General features: G+C 47.8%; 1 protein-coding gene across 7 annotated transcripts in view; it reads right to left on the bottom strand.

The window, feature by feature from the left end:
- Positions 1-5,586: 5,586 nt before the first annotated feature.
- METAP1D (methionyl aminopeptidase type 1D, mitochondrial) overlaps positions 5,587-17,944 on the bottom strand; it is a 99,136-nt gene continuing 86,778 nt past the window's right edge. For 5 of the 7 annotated variants that reach the window (XM_083412927.1, XM_083412930.1, XM_083412931.1 and 2 more), the window contains 4 exons: positions 12,439-12,536; positions 7,721-7,768; positions 6,316-6,394; positions 5,587-6,107 (listed from right to left, as the gene is read on the bottom strand). In XM_083412927.1, the coding sequence (XP_083269053.1) occupies positions 6,029-6,107; positions 6,316-6,394; positions 7,721-7,768; positions 12,439-12,536 (304 nt within the window). In that variant the 3' untranslated portion in view covers positions 5,587-6,028. Of the gene's footprint in view, positions 6,108-6,315; positions 6,395-7,720; positions 7,769-12,438; positions 12,537-14,401; positions 14,698-17,944 lie in introns of those variants that run through there. The other 2 variants (XM_083412928.1, XM_083412929.1) reach the window with 2 other exon arrangements.

The following is a 17,944-nucleotide window of genomic DNA, read 5'->3' as shown; positions in this document are numbered from 1 at the left end:
GGTAATTGCAGAAGAAGTTGGATGTTCCCAAAGTGCTGTATCGAAGCACATTAATGGAAAGTTAAGCAGAAGGGGAAAGTGTGGAAGGAAAAGGTGCACAAGCAGCAGGGATGACCGCAGCCTGGAGAGGATTGTCAGGAAAAGACCATTCAAACGTGTTGGGGACTTTCACAAGGAGTGGACTGAGGCTGCAGTTCGTGCATCAAGAGCCACCACACACAGACGGATCCTGGAGATGGGCTTCAAATGTCATATTCCTCTTGTCAAGCCACTCATGAACAAGAAACAACGTCAGAAGCATCTTACCTGGGCTAAAGAAAAAAAGAACTGGTCTGTTGCTCAGTGGTCCCAAGTCCTCTTTTCCGATGAGAGCAACTTTGCATCTCATTTGGAAACCAAGGACCCAGGGTCTGGAGGAAGAATGGGGAGGCACGCAATGCCAGATGCTTGAAGTCCAGTGTGAAGTTTCCACTGTCTGTGTTGATTTGGGGAGCCATGACATCAGCTGGTGTTGGTCCACTGTGCTTCATTAAGTCCAGGGTCAATGCGGCCATCTACCAGGAGATTTTGGAGCACTTCATGCTTCCTTCCGCAGACGAGCTTTATGGGGATGCTGACTTCATTTTCCAGCAGGACTTGGCACCTGCCTACACTGCCAAAAGTACCAAAACCTGGTTCAATGCCCATGGGATTACTGTGCTTGATTGGCCAGCAAACTCGCCTGACCTGAACCTGTGGGGCATTGCCAAGAGAAAGATGAGAGACATGAGACCGAGCAATGCAGAGGAGCTGAAGGCTGCTATTGAAGCATCCTGGTCTTCCATAACACCTCAGCTGTGCCACAGGCTGATAGCATCCATGCCACACCGCATTGAGGCAGTAATTGAAGTAATTGATGCAAAAGGGGCCCAAACCAAGTACTGAGTACATATGCATGCTTCTACTTCTCAGAGGTCCAATATTGCTCTATTTGCAATCCTTGTTTTGCTGATTTCATTTAATATTCTAATTTTCTGAGACTGTTAATTTGTGGTTTTCATCAGCTGTATGCCATAACCATCACAATTATAACAAATAAAGGCTTGACATATCTCGCTTTGCATGTCATGAGTCTATCTCATATATCAGTTTCATCTTTTAAGCTGAATTACTGAAATAAACGAACTTTTCCACGATATTCTAATTTCTCGAGTTTCACCTGTAAGTCAGATTGACCTCACTGAGGCTAACTTTTAAACCAGCACTTTCAGAACTGTAGATTTAATGCAAAGTTTACCGATCAGTTGCAACTAGCTTGTGAGACGTGTCTTTCCTGAAAGTAACCACAAAAAAGCAGGAGTTTTATTTTTTATTTTTATTGGGGGGGGGGGGAGATTGCCCTGATGGACCCGGCCCCCCCCCCTCCTGCCCGATGAACTCCTGGTTAGTTAAGTTATAGGGTTCTGGGCTCGAATTGCTTCCGTCCTCGTGAAGTGTAACTGCGATCCTAAAGTATTAGGAAACGTATACCATGCGATCCAGTGGGACTGCTGCGTCGACGCGTTAAGGGACTGCGTTTTTAAGCCGCCCCTTTGGAAGGAGGAGCGAAGGTGCGGAGTATGTCCCACTGAACAAAGCAGACTCTTTCATGGCTAGTAGAGCTGCTTAGGATCGGGCTAAATGGGCATTGCGGAGAAAGGGATTTGAACGGAGGTGTGCAAATACTCCCAACTTCCATGGTGGTCTTAGAAAGCACCTGTGCAGGAAAGAACCTGTCGAAGGCGCAGAGTCTGTCTCACCCAGAAATACATCAAGGTTTGCTTTTCAATCGGGGGTCGTGAAAAGAAATCCCAGTTGGGCATTGAAAGGCCCTCCAGGAGACGGGCAAACTTGGGGGGGGGGTCCTGGCCGAGGGGCAGCCTCTTGCAGTATCCCACGTGCAGAGGAGCAAAAACCACAGCAGAGTCGTCCCCCCCGCTCCCTTTAAACCTTCCTGCAATCACCTTTATAATTAGGATTATAAATGTGTACCATAAATGCCACCACCTCGCTCTAATTGCTACGCAAACAGCTTGTTACCGCAGCAGTTGGTAAAATCCTGCAGTCCTAATAAAATTAACCTGGGTTGGTGCGGAGAGAACCTTGTCGAAAGCATACGCTCTCTAACCCGAGAGGGAGATGCGGGCCCAGTCCGACGCATTAGAGCGCAAGCCCCTCGAGGCTTACTCAGAAGTAAAATCCCGTTGAGCTCAATGGCTTTGACTCCCAAGTAAGTAGGTACGGGGTTTAAAAAAAATAAAGTCGCAGCAGCAGACAGAAGCCTCTGACTGGCTGCTGTGGTTACTGCTTCTGAAAACCCCAAGGGTGTTCTTTGGTGTTCCAAGGGATCTCTCTCCAGGATCCTTTCCGGCAGTTTGTAAGGGATCTGATTCTGCCACTAGATGCCTGGGAGAGTTTCTCACTCCTAAACTCTTCACAATGGCAACAGGGCAGATTCCGCCAACCTGTAGCAAGAAACCGTATGTGTACACAACAGCAGCGTTCACACGTCTCGGCGTACACGAAGTCTCCTGGGCTCCAGCAGGTAACTGGATCTCGTGGTCTCTGAGCCCCCATTTGCACTTGGTGGTCCCCCCCCCATCGCTCACCCATTTGGCGCTTGGATGTGGTTTCTGGACCTCAGGATTCTAGAGTAGAGCCCACCAGGGGATGCGGGATAGCGCGGGCCTTTTGGGGTGGCAGTGATAATAAACCACAATGAACATTGCACCGCCTTGGAGAAGACGCCGGTTCTTAGCCTCAGTTATAATCTGTGAAATGGGAATAGTCTCAGCCTGGCTTCCCAGGGCTGGTGTGAAGAGCCAACAAGAAGTAGCAATCATGACGGGTGATTTTAAAGTAGCTTCGCTAGAGCATAAGACTCTAGGGTTGTGGGTTCGAGCGCCACCTTGGGCACTGCAGGGGGTTGGACTAGATGACCCTCGGGAGCCCACCTTCTACCTCTACAACCCCATGATTCTAGGACATCGGGCTGAGTTTCCACGGGCGCTGCAGTGAGGCTTCTTTCCCAAGATGCGTGCATAGGATTGTCACTTTTCAGTGCATTGGCCAGGCCTGATCCAGACCACGTCAGGTTGCCAACTGGAGGTGCGCTCTTGGCTGGGAGCAAATCCTGCTGACCTTAGTGGGGCTTCCTTCTGCTTGGGCACCCGCGTAGGGCCGCACAGTAAGTTCGTGTATGTCCCACTGATTCCAGTGGAATGGGAGACGTGCTTAACTCTTGCACCAGGACGGGGTGTCAAAGCGCGCAGCTCTGGCTGGCTTGTACCCACTGAAGGCAGAAGCAGAGACTCCGGCCCTCTCTTTAAACTCAGCTATTATTGATTCCAGAGCTTTTGAGTCGGGTTACTTAAAAGAGTTTCCTCTCCATTCCCCACCCAGTATAGAACTATTAAACAGCAATCCTTATCCTTAAACATCGGTCTTTCATTTTCAGTTCATAAACGATGCAATCCTATACGCATTTAGCTGAGGATAATATCCCATTGACAACTCATGAGGGCTTACTTCTTTTGGGCACAACTAGATTTAGCGAAACTTCCGTCTGTTTAAAGTTGTTTACAGGATCATAGCAGCCCCCAAATCAGACCCATAACTCCCAATTAAGTCCCTTTGGGGCTTAAGTCCCCTTTGCGCGCGCTAGGGGGAAATCCTATACCCACTTCCCTGGCAAGGAAGCCCCATTGAACTCCCAGGGGTTTCTATTCGAGTAAGCGTGTTCAGTATAGGATTGCGCTCCGAGGCGCGCAGATGGGGCGCAATCCCACCGCAGCCTGGCGGTTACATTTGTTTACTTCTTATCTCATTTCTTACCCCACGTGTCCCCAGGGAGCTGGAGGTGGCCTACGCGGATCTCCCCCTCCCCAACTGTAACCTCACAACAACCCCGCGAAGTAGTTTAGGCTGAGAGGCAGCGTCTGAGAGGCGCAAGGCTCAGCACGCGTCTGAGTTGGGCAGCGGGAGGCTTGCTCGTTTAGTCTGGCGGCGGCAAATCAAATCGAGTTAATATTTTTACAGTTCGGAACGTCCCACTTGGCCTTGAAGCTCCGATCTAAGGAGTCGTGGGAAGTGGTGTTTGGTCTGAAAAGACAGCCCCGTATAGGGAAGCTTTTGAATGTTTACTGTTTTATTATGTTTTTATAGATGTTGGAAGCCGCCCAGAGTGGCTGGGGCAACCCAGACAGATTGGCGGGGTACTGTTGTTGTTGGTTTATTTCTTTTTTTGTTAGAAAATGCCTCGCCAAGGTTCCACACCCAATTCTCTCTCTATCTCTGTCTCTAATACCGTAGTTGCAAGCTGCCCTAAAACCCCAGCCCATTGCAAAAGGAAAAAAATAAAAGCTGTCACTTTGCAAGGACTCAGGCAGCAGCAGCAAACACCCAAACAAAACCACAGCGGAAATGTCTCCGGTCTCCACGCGGCCACCACACACAGCCGCGCACACGCCGCCTTTGAAAGGGAAGCGGAGCTGTCGCCCGCACCTTTCCGGCAGGCAGCAAAGGCTGCTGTGCGCCCTAGTCTGGCCGGGCAGGGCGCGTGTGTACATATGCCGGGGGAGAGCCCTCTTTGGAGAGCCCTTTTCATCTCCCGAGGGCTGCCAGCCAGGACAGTCCAGGGGAGCGCTTGATCCTCGAAGCGGGTGTGTGTCAGCCGTCAAAGCACCCTCCTCTCGCTTTTTTTTTTGGAACCCGATTTGAATCTCAAAACGCTTCCTTTTCTGCATTCAGGCGGCGTGATTAGGAAGCACCTAATTGCAGATCATCAAACCCCTTCCTTCCTCCTTTGGGCTCTCAGCTTGGGGTTTGGGGGCAGCTGGAGATTTGATTCTGAGGCGGGCAGATCAGAGGACAGTCGCTTCCCCCCTCCCCATTCTCCCCTCCCCACCCCTCTCCAGCCAACCTACCCAATACAAATAAACAAATCTCTTCCCAGCATGTGAGGCTGCCCATCTGGGAGCAGAAAGCCGCCCTGTGCAAATACACACACACACACACACACACAACGAAGGCAAAACACAATGTCTTCCTAAAAGCAGAACTGAAAAGGAGGAAAAAAGGTATGTTTACTAAACCAGCTCCCCACCTAAAAGCTAGGAAAAGGGAGGATTATTAGCCCTCACCCACCTCCCCGCAATAAGGCAAGCAGAGAGCTGCTTTGAAATATTTGGGGTAAAAAAAAATCAGTGAACGTTTTATAAATCGTTTCCAAAAAGTCACAGCAGTTTTTTGAAAGCAACGAAAAAATCCCAAAACGCGATTGTTGTACCAAGAACGCGTCTACAAGAACAAAAGCACTTGTTTTGTTTCAAAGTTTTTTTGTATTTTTGTTGTTGTTCTTCTTTCCGGAAAGTGGTTTTACACCTTTCCCCAGCGGAGAGTGCCTGTGCACATCCCATACGGACGTCAAACTCTGGAAACACGCAGAAGATAACTCTAAACCTGGAAGAAACTCGACACACACACACACACACACACACACACACATGTGTTTAGATGTCACAGCTGCCAAGCGCCAAATCTAAGGGAGTGAAGGAGCGGGAGGAGACGTTATAGTGCCAAGAAGTTAAATTAATTTAAGAACGAGAAAAATATGGAGGGTGGTGGGGAAAATCTTGCTGCAGAGTTCGGCTCTTTGAGCAAACGAGAGCGATGCTCAATTGCATTTGGGAAATTGAGGCGCTGCGCTCTGCGTCTTTGTCCAGCATCTCTCTGCTGGAAGAGAAATGAGAATCATCATCATCTTCTTCTTCCCCCGCCTCCTTTCTTGTCTTTTAGGGGACCGTTCCCCAAGGCAACTTTCCCTCTGGCCTTGCCAGATTCCACCCAGCTCGGTGGGCCTGATCCAAGAAATAAATCCGATGCGTTGGAGCGTCTCCTCTTGAGGGTGCCCTGGAGTCGCCTCCAAGTTGGGGCGCTTTCCTCGCGCTCCTCCTCCTCCTCCCTGGCTCTGCCCGGCGAGTTTTGCTCGCCACGCGTGCCCAGCTGCGCCTTAGCTCTCCCCGGCTACTTGGGTCAGGATTTCTGCTCCTCTCGAAGTAATAACGACGGTGTGCTCGAACTGGGCAGATCTGAAACACACAAGCAGACGCAGTAAGTGGCCAAGGGGCCAAAGAGTAACCGAGTTTTATTTACTGGCGGAGAGATATATAATTTCGAAAGAAAACCACTCAAGGAGGCAGCTTCCGTTCTTTCCCCTAGCCAGAGAGAGATAAAACCGATTTAAGACTAAACAACGAACTACAACTTTTTTTAAAAAAAGAAAAGAAAAGTAGGCACCTTTTATTGTCCACGGATACTGCGGTCCATTTGTCCTTTAGGATTTTAAATTCGTAAGATCCTTCCATGAGGATTGGTTCTGCCATGTAGCAAAAATAAAACAGAAACGTGGTAAGAGTTTGTCCACTGGCCTGCAAGCCAAATCTATTCCGGACCCAGACAAAATGCCCGATATTTTATTTTTACTGTGCGTTCCCCGTCCCCCACCACATTGGAAACAGCCTAAAAATAAAACCAAAGAAGGCAGCCCCTGAACTGAGGAGGAGAAAGTGGCAACCTTCAGGCTTGAACTTGGGTGTCTTCTGTTTTTAAAGTGCGAAGAAGGGCATTTTAATCAAGCTTTAATTAAGATCCCCATGGATCATAACAGCCAAAGCGCCAGCCACTCTCCTCCAAACAGCAGATAGGATAGAAATATTAGTTGTTGTTTTTTCCCCCCCTTTAAGAGCAGGCTTTAAAATGTTCATTAAATCAGCAAAACAACAATTTTCTTATTTTCCTCTAATTGCCGCGCCATTTAGGCGCGCCGTGAGCGCGGAACACATTTTTCCCCCCTTCGCCCCCTATGATTGGTATTTAGGATGAAGCTCAGTCGCCAAGGCGAGGGCTGCTGCCTGGCTACTCAGAATTCAGCAGAGCTCAAAACGAGGGAGTAGCAGCTCCTGGGTCTACAATAAAGGGCATAATCGTTCCCAGAGAGAGAGAGAGAGAGAAGGGTGATTAACATTGCATTTTTGGGGGGTGGGGGACACACGCACAGAGACTTTAGATTGTGCTCTTGCGGCAAACCCAGCTCCTCAAACCGCGTGGCTTGCCAAAGCGCAGGTCACATCTGTCATTTTGATGGACTGATCTCCATCTCTTCCCCTCCTCTCTCCCCCGCTTGATTTGTTCCACGCACTTCCGTCGAAACGACCAACCCTGCAGGGCTGTTGGGAGGGCAAACACTCATCTAGGGAAGGGGGACTCCTCCGGAGGTGGTGGTGAACTCTCCTCCTTGGGAGAGTCTTCAAGGAGTTGAGATTCCTGCATCGCAGGGGGGGGTGGGCTGGATGATCTCGTGGAATCCCTTTCTAACGCTACAGTTCTATATAGGAGGGGAGGAACGCGCTGCGTAAACTTCGTTTTACTTCCGAGGATTAATGCGCGCACATCAATAACAGTAAGAGGCTCCGAGGGTGCGACAGCCGTTGTGACCGGTTGCAACTCACTTTGGCTGGATCGGGGCTAAAACTGGAGGGTGGGGAGAGGTGGAATTAAAAAATCATATACCCAGTACAACCAAGCAAACTATGCAGACCGGGGCCGGGGGAACGCACCGAATGCCTTCAAAACAAAAACCTGGCGACTTTGAGTCAATCCGAATAGAAGGTGGCTCCCCTTTTCGATACAAACCGCAACTAACCTATTGTGAACGCCATGCCCTCTTGCATTAACAAATCGCTTTCGTTCTCTGTGGAGTGGAGAAAAAAAAGAAGCGTTTCAATTACAAGGGGGAAATTGCGCGCCCGCCTTCAGTAGAGTGTATCTGCAATCCTTTTTGCGGAGCAGAGTTTCTTTTTAGTATTTGAGGTAGTGGTGGCCTGAAAACGAAGCACACCTCACCCATTCCTCAAAAAGGTCCAAATCGCTCTTCGTTAGCCATCCTGCCCATACAGCTAATTATTCCCAATTCGAGACATTGCAGCCCAATTCGGGTCTGCAGTTGTTGCAAGCCTGGGACGCGGTTTGTTACCCCGGTCACCAAAAGCAGAGTTAGCCCCGTTAGCTGGTGGATATCAGTGATGAAGAAGAGGTGGGGGGGGGGGGAGAGATCAGGAAGAAAATAAATTCAGGCTGCTTTGCAACTCTGTGAGTTTTTAACTTAAACCCACCCCACCATGTTTCAGAATTATTATTTCTTTAACTGAAGGTGGAGAAACACTTTGGTTTTTCTTTTTTAAAAATCAAATCAAAAGCAATCATTGTCCAACCGCTAAGTTTTGTCTCCCTTAAAGCAAAAGCAAATAGAAGCATTTCTGAATTATAAGGAGGCACTAACAACAGGGGTAGCCAACGTGGAGCCCTCCAGATATTGTAGCTCTCACCAGCACAGCCCCAATGGTAATGGATTATGGGATCTGAAGTCCAACACCTGAAATGCACCTGGAGTAGGTTCTCATTCTACCAACACCTGGTTTCTCCCTCAGCCCCTTCAGCTGGAAGTATGTAAAGCGATAGGACCTGCTTTGGAGCAATGTGTAAAACTGCCGGAACATGGGATTGTCTTCTCCCTTTTGTTTGTCTCTCTGTGTGTGATATCAATTTGGATTGTGAGGGTCGAATTCTGGGTTCCCCTCCTAACCCCCACCCCTGCCCACTTCTGTCCTAGTTCTTTGCTTTCCAAGTGCCCATGTAACCAAAAGGGTGAGGTTGGGGCGATTGCCAGGAGTTGACTTTTATTAACAACACTGAGCCCTGGGCATGGTTTTGCTGCTGCACAAAGTTGATTCACAATTCTATTCGGAGGGGAAACCACAACAAAGGAAGTGAGTGTCACACTGCATCAAAGAAAAGTTGGAGCTTCTCATCTGCTTCTTCCACTACTCCAACGTCAGTAAGAATCTCTACCTTGGAACAACTTGTGCCGTCCTTTCTCAGTTCAGCTAAAAAAGTCAAGGGGCCTCTTCCAACTCTATGATTCTAAGGGCAATAGCGACAGGAACCGGAGTCTACTTGGGGGGGAGGGCAGACACACCCGGACCCTAAATCCTGGCTCTTATTTGTCAAATGATACTGAATTACTGGGCAGGGTTCAATTCAGATTATCCTCAAAGCTCCACTCTAATTTCAGAGAGCCCAGTGTTAAGGGTGAACTTAGCCCATAGTGGGTCCAATGGTCAAGAAGGCAGTTTCTGCACGTGACGGAGAGGAAAGTAAGGGGCAGATGGGGCTCATCCAGTTGGGAAGATAGCCCACCTAGGAGAAGGAACATTCTGATCCTAAACCTCTCCTGCCGTGTGAGATATCTTCCAGAGAAGAAAAGGCTAAGGAGTAAACCTTACACAAATTGAGAGTGGAGTCCCTAAGATAGTTGGATGGTCGTTTGCATGCCTCCTTCCGGCAACTCCTGCAGCCAAGCTGTTGCCAAACCTATTGCTCTGCTTTCCTTTGGAGCACATCAGCGAGGCTGAGAGGGGAGTCTTGCTCTCTGGGTAGCTCAGGACCTCTATACACACTGCCCAGGCTTGTGCTCAGGGGAGGTCACTTTGGTGCTGGTCTGACTTCACCCCTGGAGGCATACTCCATTGTCTCTCGAGACAGACAGGTGCCAACAATAGATTGGCTGCGGCACGAACTTTTGTAAGCAACAGCTTATTTCAGAAGATGCATCAGGGAGAGCAAAAGCACTTCAGCTTGGCACTCCAGGAGAGGCTCCCTGTTTGCAACCAAAACACTCAAGTCCTATCTGCAGAAATGGAGGCTAAATACGCTGCCTGCGAAATGTCACCCTGCCACAGCTTTCAGTTAAACAATGGGCAGCCTCCAAAGGGCAACACAAAAGCTGTGTGTTTCAGCTGTGATCCCAAAGTCCTCCCTTGATGCTGTGGTCACCGGGAATTCAACATGTCTCTGCAAACTCTCCACACCAGCCTGTTTAGAACGATAGATGGGAATGGTAAAGCTGACTCGAGCAGCTTCAGTGCAGTAAAAGATCGTGATGACTTTATACGTAAGAAAATCCTTCAGCCCACGTTTTCCAGAAGGTAGTGAGACTTGGGGTAGTCCCAATGTTAAAGGTAAAGGTACCCCTGCCCGTACGGGCCAGTCTTGCCAGACTCTAGGGTTGTGCGCCCATCTCACTTAAGAGGCCGGGGGCCAGCGCTGTCCGGAGACACTTCCGGGTCACGTGGCCAGCATGACATTGCTGCTCTGGCGAGCCAGAGCCGCACACGGAAACGCCGTTTACCTTCCCGCTAGTAAGCGGTCCCTATTTATCTACTTGCACCCGGGAGTGCTTTCGAACTGCTAGGTTGGCAGGCGCTGGGACCGAAGGACGGGAGCGCACCCCGCCGCGGGGATTCGAACCGCCGACCTTTCGATCGGCAAGCCCTAGGCGCTGAGGCTTTTACCCACAGCGCCACCCGCGTCCCAGTCCCAATGTTATTGGACTTCAATTCCTAATCATTGGTCATGCTGGCTAGGGCTGATGAGAGTTGTTATCAAACAATTATCTGGAAGGCACGTTGACCACGCTGCCCTATAGTCTTGCAACACGTCAAGATCTTAAAACAACCACGCAACATCCCCCACAACCAAACTAACTCCCAACAGTAGATATCCCTTCAGTCTAAAGCAGGGGTAGCTAATGGAAGGGCCTTCTTACCATGATGTCAAACATCCAGGTGGCTGTGGAAGTAAGATCCTATCCCATGCAGGGCCATCTTAAGCATATTTGGCGCCCGCCCCCCGGCAACTCCAAGCAAGGGTGTGTGTGGGAAATGTCCTCTGCCTCCCCCACCGCCCCGATCCCCGGCGTTGTGGCAGCGATCGAGCAAGAAAACATGCTGGTGGCCATGCTCTCTGGCGTTGGGATGCACAGCAGGAGGACAATGACCAGGACCATCTTTAGCAGATGCAGAGGCTGGGGAGGGAAGCTGCATGCCTGCCAGCCATATAGTTGTCAGGGGCACAGCTGGCGGGCATGCAGGGAAAGGGGAGGCTGCCGGCAAAGCTGTGCAGCTCCCCCACTCGCTGGGGCGCCCCTGAGAGGCTGGCGCCCTGGTGCAACGAACCACTAACACCAATGGGGAAGACGGCTCTGATCCCATGACCAACCAATCAGGGGGCATACTCAGAAACAGTGGCGTAGTGTGGGGGGTGCAGGGGGGGTGCCGGCCGCACCGGGCGCAACATCTGGGGGGGGCGCTCGCACTCGCAGCTTTCTGCCCCTACCTGGCTCACTCACTCTCTCTCACTGCAGTGCTGGCTGTGCGAATCCGATCCGAGCCGCCGGGTCGCCGCCCACTGTGGAGGGGAGGGTGCCAGGCGTGCGGTGTGGTGCGGAGAGAGAGCGAGGGGCTATCTGGGGGAGGGACAGTGCAGCGGGGGGGGGGGGGGCGGCGCAAATTACTTGCCTTGCCCCGGGTGCTGACAACCCACGCTACGCCACTGCTCAGATATCAGATGTTATGGAGTAAAACTCCCATAATCCCTGGCTACTGATTATGTTGGCTGTGGCTGACGGGAACTGGAGTCTGTTTGGAGGTGGGGAGTGTTAGGATATAGTTCCATTCCACCTTAAAAGGGTACAGGCATGACGTTTGTGTATCACATGCACATGCTACATTCAACCGAAGTAAGTCCCAGCGAGAGCTGGAAGTAAACAGGCATGTAATACACAAATGTCATGCCTGTACCCTTTTAAGGTGGAATGGAACTATACCCTAACAGGGAGAACCTCAAACAAAATGCAACTCCGGAAACTGTTGAGATCAGTAATGCATCCGGGGTTTGTGTTTTGTTGTTGTAATTTTAACAGTCTCGCTCAGCCAGGGGTGCTGCTAGATATTTAAAAAGATTCAGGGTACAGACCCATTATGAAAATGGGCACATGCTATTTATATGTATCGATGCAAGATCCGGTGTCTCTGAGCACATTTAGGTGGCTGGGGTCTCACCAGCGCTGAGCTTTGCAGCAAGGCTGGGAGTCCCTTTATGCAAAATAAACATGAATACAAATAAGGGCAGGGAAGGGTAGGAGATATAGGGCCCAGCATAAAAGAGGCAGGGCTCAAGGGTCTTAAACTACTCCTCAAGAACACTCCTGCAAGCAATCCCCAGTGTCTTTTGATACATGCAGGCTTGTGGCAATTGTGCCAGACGTGACGAGTGCAGACTTCAGCTTTTCCAATGTGATTGGACTACAACACCCATCGTTCCTGGCTCCTGGCCATGCTAATTGGGGCTGATGGGAGTTGTAGTCCAACAACATTTGGCGGTCACCACACTAGCTGTTTTAAGACTATTTCCCACTTGCATTCCCCCCTTCTTCTTTTTTAAAGCTGGAAAGGAGGAGCACATCTCCTGCATGTGAACACTAAGTGCGAGGCTCATGAACAGATGATGGAGGGACGTTCTTACCATGATGCCAAACTTCCGGGTGACCGTGGAAGTAAGATCCTATCCCATGCCCAACGAAGTAGGGGCACACTCGTAAATCATTCTGACGGGCTATATGGCTTTAAAGGAGAGCAAAAGCGAAAGCATTTAACAGGAAAGAAAAAGACACTCCAGAATTCAAAGAATGAATCAAACGTTAAATCTGTTCAGATACGTATTCACGCTTGTTTCAATTAACCCATTAGGGACTTCAGTAAATTTCAGTGCTGCAAGTTCAGTGCGGGTTAAACGACGTTCTTTGAGCAATGTAACCATTCTGTCACATTTCCAATGCGCTTCCCATGTGCTTTACCTACGGAATAGCAAACACTGTCTTTAAAAAGATTGTGGCCTCCCATAAAAAGCTCTCTGTCCCAGGAAGACACAATAAGGTGGGTAACTTTAGCAGTGAGTTTTCGGGCTTCGGAAGACAAAGAGAGGAATCTTCTTTCACAGGGTACTAAAAAACCAGACGACCCTTTAAAAGCAAAGTAATGTTTATCATGGGACTGGAGATAGGGTAACTAAGAAGGCAATGCTTTTTAAAGTTCTACCAATCATCGCATCGGTGTGAGCATTAGGGCCAAGCGGAAAGACAAACCCCAAATCATTTCTTCTACAAATCCAGGCACAAATCGGGAGGGGGCACAAATGCTATTTTGATAGCCCCTTGCACCGAGTCGGCTCATTGGTTCCATCGAGCTCAGTAGCATCCGTTCCAACCAGCAGCCGGCTCTCCAGGGTCTGCTGAGATCCTTTTAATTGGAGACTTATAATGTGTGCCCTTCAGCACACAAAGGAGCCTGCCTTAAAACGAAGCCATTGCTCCTCCCCAAGCAAGCTCTTTCGACTCCGAGAGTACATCTGATATTAATAAAAACCAAATTGTTACTCTCCCCGAAGGCCGTCATCACAGCAAATAGGCATGGTTGAGCACCTCTCTCCTCAGGTGCAATTTTAATGCATTTGGACGGAACAATGGAGCCACCACAATTGCCGAGTGGACAAAACCTTTAGGTTGCATTCCCAAGCACTTTTAAACGGCCAAGTTTACATGTGGAGTTGACACCGGTAAATTAATATATATATTTTAATAGAAAAGGTCAATATTTTCCCAGAGTAGAACACAAATTTGCACAGGCTGGCAATTTGCTAACGAGCTACAGTTTCCACAGCATTAAGATACAAGGTAAGGTAAAGGGACCCCTGACCATTAGGTCCAGTCGTGGCCGACTCTGGGGTTGCGGCGCTCATCTCGCTTTATTGGCCGAGGGAGCTGGTGTCATGGCCAGCATGACTAAGCCGCTTCTGGCGAACCAGAGCAGCGCATGGAAACGCCGTTTACCTTCCCGCCACAGCGGTACCTATTTATCTACTTGTACTTTGATGTGTTTTTGAACTGCTAGAAGACTCTTTAGGCACTCTTACTGGAATTTAAGACCACCACCATCACCACTTAAAAGGGAATTGCATGGAATGAAAGTGGATTGGATGAAAGTCTAGGGTCCCACTTGCTCCAATTCCTGCTCCACAAAAGCCTCACTTAAGAGCTGCATTGCATCACCATAGAGACAACAAATGGCTGCTGTAGTTTCCTACAACACGGACGTGGGTGGTGCTGTGGTCTAAACCACTGAGCCTCTTGGGCTTGCCGAGCAGAAGGTCAGCAGTTCAAATCTGCACGATGGCGTGAGCTCCTGTTGCTCTGTCCCAGCTTCTGCCAACCTAGGGGTTCGAAAGCAGTGCAAGTAGATAAATAGGTAGCACTGTGGCAGAAAGGTAAACGGCGTTTCCGTGCGCTCTGGTTTCCGTGATGGTGTCCCGTTGCACCAGAAATTGTTCAGTCATGCTGGCAACATGACCTGGAAATCTGTCTGTTGACAAACACCGGCTCCCTCAGCCTGAAAGTGAGATGAGTGCCACACCCCATAGTTGCTTTTGACTGGACATGACCATCCAGGGGTCCTTTATCTTTATCTTTTACTCTTGAAACGAGCACAGTAGTATGTCAGTGTGTATATGGAAGGCATGAGAGACTGCATTCATAAACTCTGCCATGTATATACTTTTGATGTGGAAATGTTGCAATTACCTCTCTTAACAGAGCCACCATCCTGTGTTATTTGCAGTGGGCATGTGATAACTAACACACACACACGGTACCTCAGTTTTCGAACGTAATTCGTTCTGGAAGACCGTTTGAGTTCTGAAACGTTCAAAAACCAAGGTGCAAAGGGCAGTCTGCAAATTTAATTGAGAAAATTGAGAAACACTCAGCGGAAGCCGTTCAACTTCTGAGGCGCTTTCGAAAAAGGAGGCACTTAGCTCTGGGTTTTCGGCATTCGAGTTCCGAAATGTTCATCAATGGAGACGTTCGAAAACCGAGGTACCATTGTATATATTCATTAACACTTTTCACAGCACAATATAAGACAAGCTAGTTACACACACACACACAAAAAAAAGAGAATAAAAGAACAAAGAAAAGATAGAAGAGATAGAAAAATACAGGATCCTCTCTCACAAACTTTTGCCCCACCCAGAAAAGGGGGTACCCTTCCTGCTCTCACCTGGGGGTGCCCCTCTCTTATCCCAGCCTCTCACCCTTTGAGATTTCCCCTTTCCTGTCTCTCACACAGGGGCTTTGATTTCCACACAGTTTATGAGCTTAGCAGAAGCCCAAGGGTCGAGGCATTTAAAGAAGCTACATTTATTTTATTTTGAAAAAAGTTGACTATACTTGCCAGTTTGATTTCAAATAAATCGCCCTATCTGCCCGTGAAGGTGAGGACTTGATTCCTTCCTCTGGGTCTATTTACATGGAGCTTTTGTTGCATCTGCCCACACATCTGCCCCATTGCTCAAGAATGTGCTGCCACTACAATAGCGCTGCCATTACAGTGAATGGCACCCCAGAGCTGGAAAGTAGGAGACTGAAGAACTAGGTCAATAACTTTTAATGTTGCTCACAGATAACACCTTGAATGGATTTTTTTTTTTTTGAACAGGCCCTATAGATTAGCTACTGCTTGCCTACCACACCAACAAAAAAAATCTTTAGCTATTACAGTATTTTGTTTGATTCTGGAGCACAGCAGAGTATAGATCTCAAATGTATGATAGCTCAAATGTCTTTATGGATCTCCTAAATACTCACAGGGAGTTAAGTAATGACACAAAGAAGAAGGAACATGGAAGTTAAAAGATTTTTCTTTTCTTTTTTTTCCAAAAAAAAAAATCTCACTAGGATTTGAGAGGTGTTTTTTTAAAAACGCAATTGTTTCACTAGAGTCACCGAAAAGAGCAGTTGAAATGAGAAGCTAGGAAGTTAACAGTTTTCTCACTTAACACATAAAAATGAACAGAAAAAAGAGATAAGAACAAGCGATTCATTATCCCCCCCCTCCATGAAGCACTAAGCCTTTGTATATCTCTCTGCTTTTCTCCAAGTGTGTGCTTGCTGGTGCCAAAATAATTTAATCAATTTTCTATTTGGGTTTGCCTGACTTTTTCTTCCTGCTTATCTTGAGACACTAATGGAGACTGTCTTTTTCATGCTTTACTCTAAAGCAGCAACAGAAGTTTCGCCCCACCCCACCCCTTCCCAGCAAATTTTAAAAAGGAAATTGAAAAAGAAGCGAAAGAGAAGAAAATACTTAAAATAAAGGAATGGGTGGAGAAAATGAGAAGCAAAGAACAAATAAGAGGAACTCTATCAGGAAGTAAAATAACTTTGTTTAACTGTATACAACTGGAGCAATGAACAAAGAAATTGTGAAGGGAAAACAAGAAATGCAAAGAATATACAAAATTTGGGGGGGGGAGAGATTTTAAAAAAGGGAGCTAAAGAAGAAAATATAGTTTAAAAAGGGGAAACCAGCGAAATTGATAAAATATTAGTAGAAAGCAGAAAGAGGTGTGGGAAAAGGAGACAACAGGCAGGTAAATAGTCAAAGCTGGGGGGAAATGTAAGAGAAATGAACGTAGAAAAGGTCTATAAGGATAAAAGAAAATTACTGTAATTACTGTATGGAGATGGTATTTAACACCAGTAAGATTAAATCAAATAAACAAGGAATATTCGGTGCTATGTCGGAGGGGACTTGTGTTCACATGTGGTGGGGGTGTAAATATGTACAATTTTTTTGGCAAAGGGTGTTTAAGGAGATAACAGAAATCACTGGGTCAAAGCTGACCAAAAGTACAGAGGTAGCATTGTTATTGATTTACAACGGGGGTGGAAGGTTCGCAGGCTATGGAGGACTTGCTGACAAATTCATTGACAGCTGCACGAGTTATGATAGCTAGGAAGTGGAAGGGGCCAGATGAATATAAAATGGAAGAATTGTATAAAGAAGTGTGGGATATAGCTATTAATGACATGTGCTATTAAGGCAAGACGGGGAATATGCTGGAGAAATTATTTTGAGGAGATATGGAAGGTATTTGTAGAATTTGTACCGCTAAAACGGAAAGGGGTCGAACCATCACAAGAGGTGTTAAAATTTTGGGAGGTTGGATAGTTATAATGGCATGGTCTCAGGGGTGGGGTGCACATTTTTATTACTTTGTTAGAATAAAAATTTAAACGTAATTTTAAAAAAATTCCCCAACTGTATTTTCATTCAAAATATAGTCTGAAATATACACTATATAAATCAATCAAAGCAGAACAGCTGGCTAAAGCATGGGCTTCTAATCATCATCGCTAGTCAGTGGATGATCATCTAAGGATGTAAACGTGTAATCCATTCATTTGGGCAGAGTTTCTAATGCATGTCTGAAATGCCCATTCAGAACAGTAGAATTTGATACTATTGGATGTAATATTGTGAAAGGTGACAACAATACAGTATATTGCACATCCATACTGCATTGTGTTTCTGCCAGTGAAGCCTCTGATACTGATTGGCTGAGCCGGTGTGACAGCATGGAATATTGTTTACAAACCTTCTAGATGCTGGGAGAGCAAAGCTGTCCATGTTTGCAGTTCTGCTTCTATGAGGGAAGGGACGGTTGCTAGTTTGGCTGGGATTAAACCGCGCACTGGCCCCAGGGAGAGGAGACGTTTTGTGTGCCAGGGTGAGAAGAGGGAAGAAATCTCAGGAAGTAGGGAAGCTGGGAGCTCGGAGACAAGCTGGCTGAGTAGGCATGTACAAAGTAGGCAATGAAGAAGAAGCTGAGGAAAGAGACAGAGACAACAGCATGAAAGGCAGAGGGGAAAGGATACTGTGAGGTGGAGTTCTGAAAAAGTCTCACAACATTTTAAGATCAGAGCAGGCTTCTAATGGGAGAAGAGGGGAGGGGGACAGAAATGTTAGAGGGGCACTGGAGAAAGAGACACAAAATGCAGTGGTACCTCGGGTTACAGACGCTTCAGGGTACAGACTCCGCTAACCCAGAAATAGTACCTCAGGTTAAGAACTTTGCTTCAGGATGAGAACAGATATCGCGTGGCAGGGGTGTGGCAGCAGCGGGAGGCCCCATT

This window comes from Podarcis tiliguerta (assembly GCF_965153285.1).
Source record: "Podarcis tiliguerta genome assembly, chromosome: 1".
NCBI classification, from domain to species: domain Eukaryota; kingdom Metazoa; phylum Chordata; class Lepidosauria; order Squamata; family Lacertidae; genus Podarcis; species Podarcis tiliguerta.
This window is presented reverse-complemented; position numbering and strand designations above follow the sequence as displayed.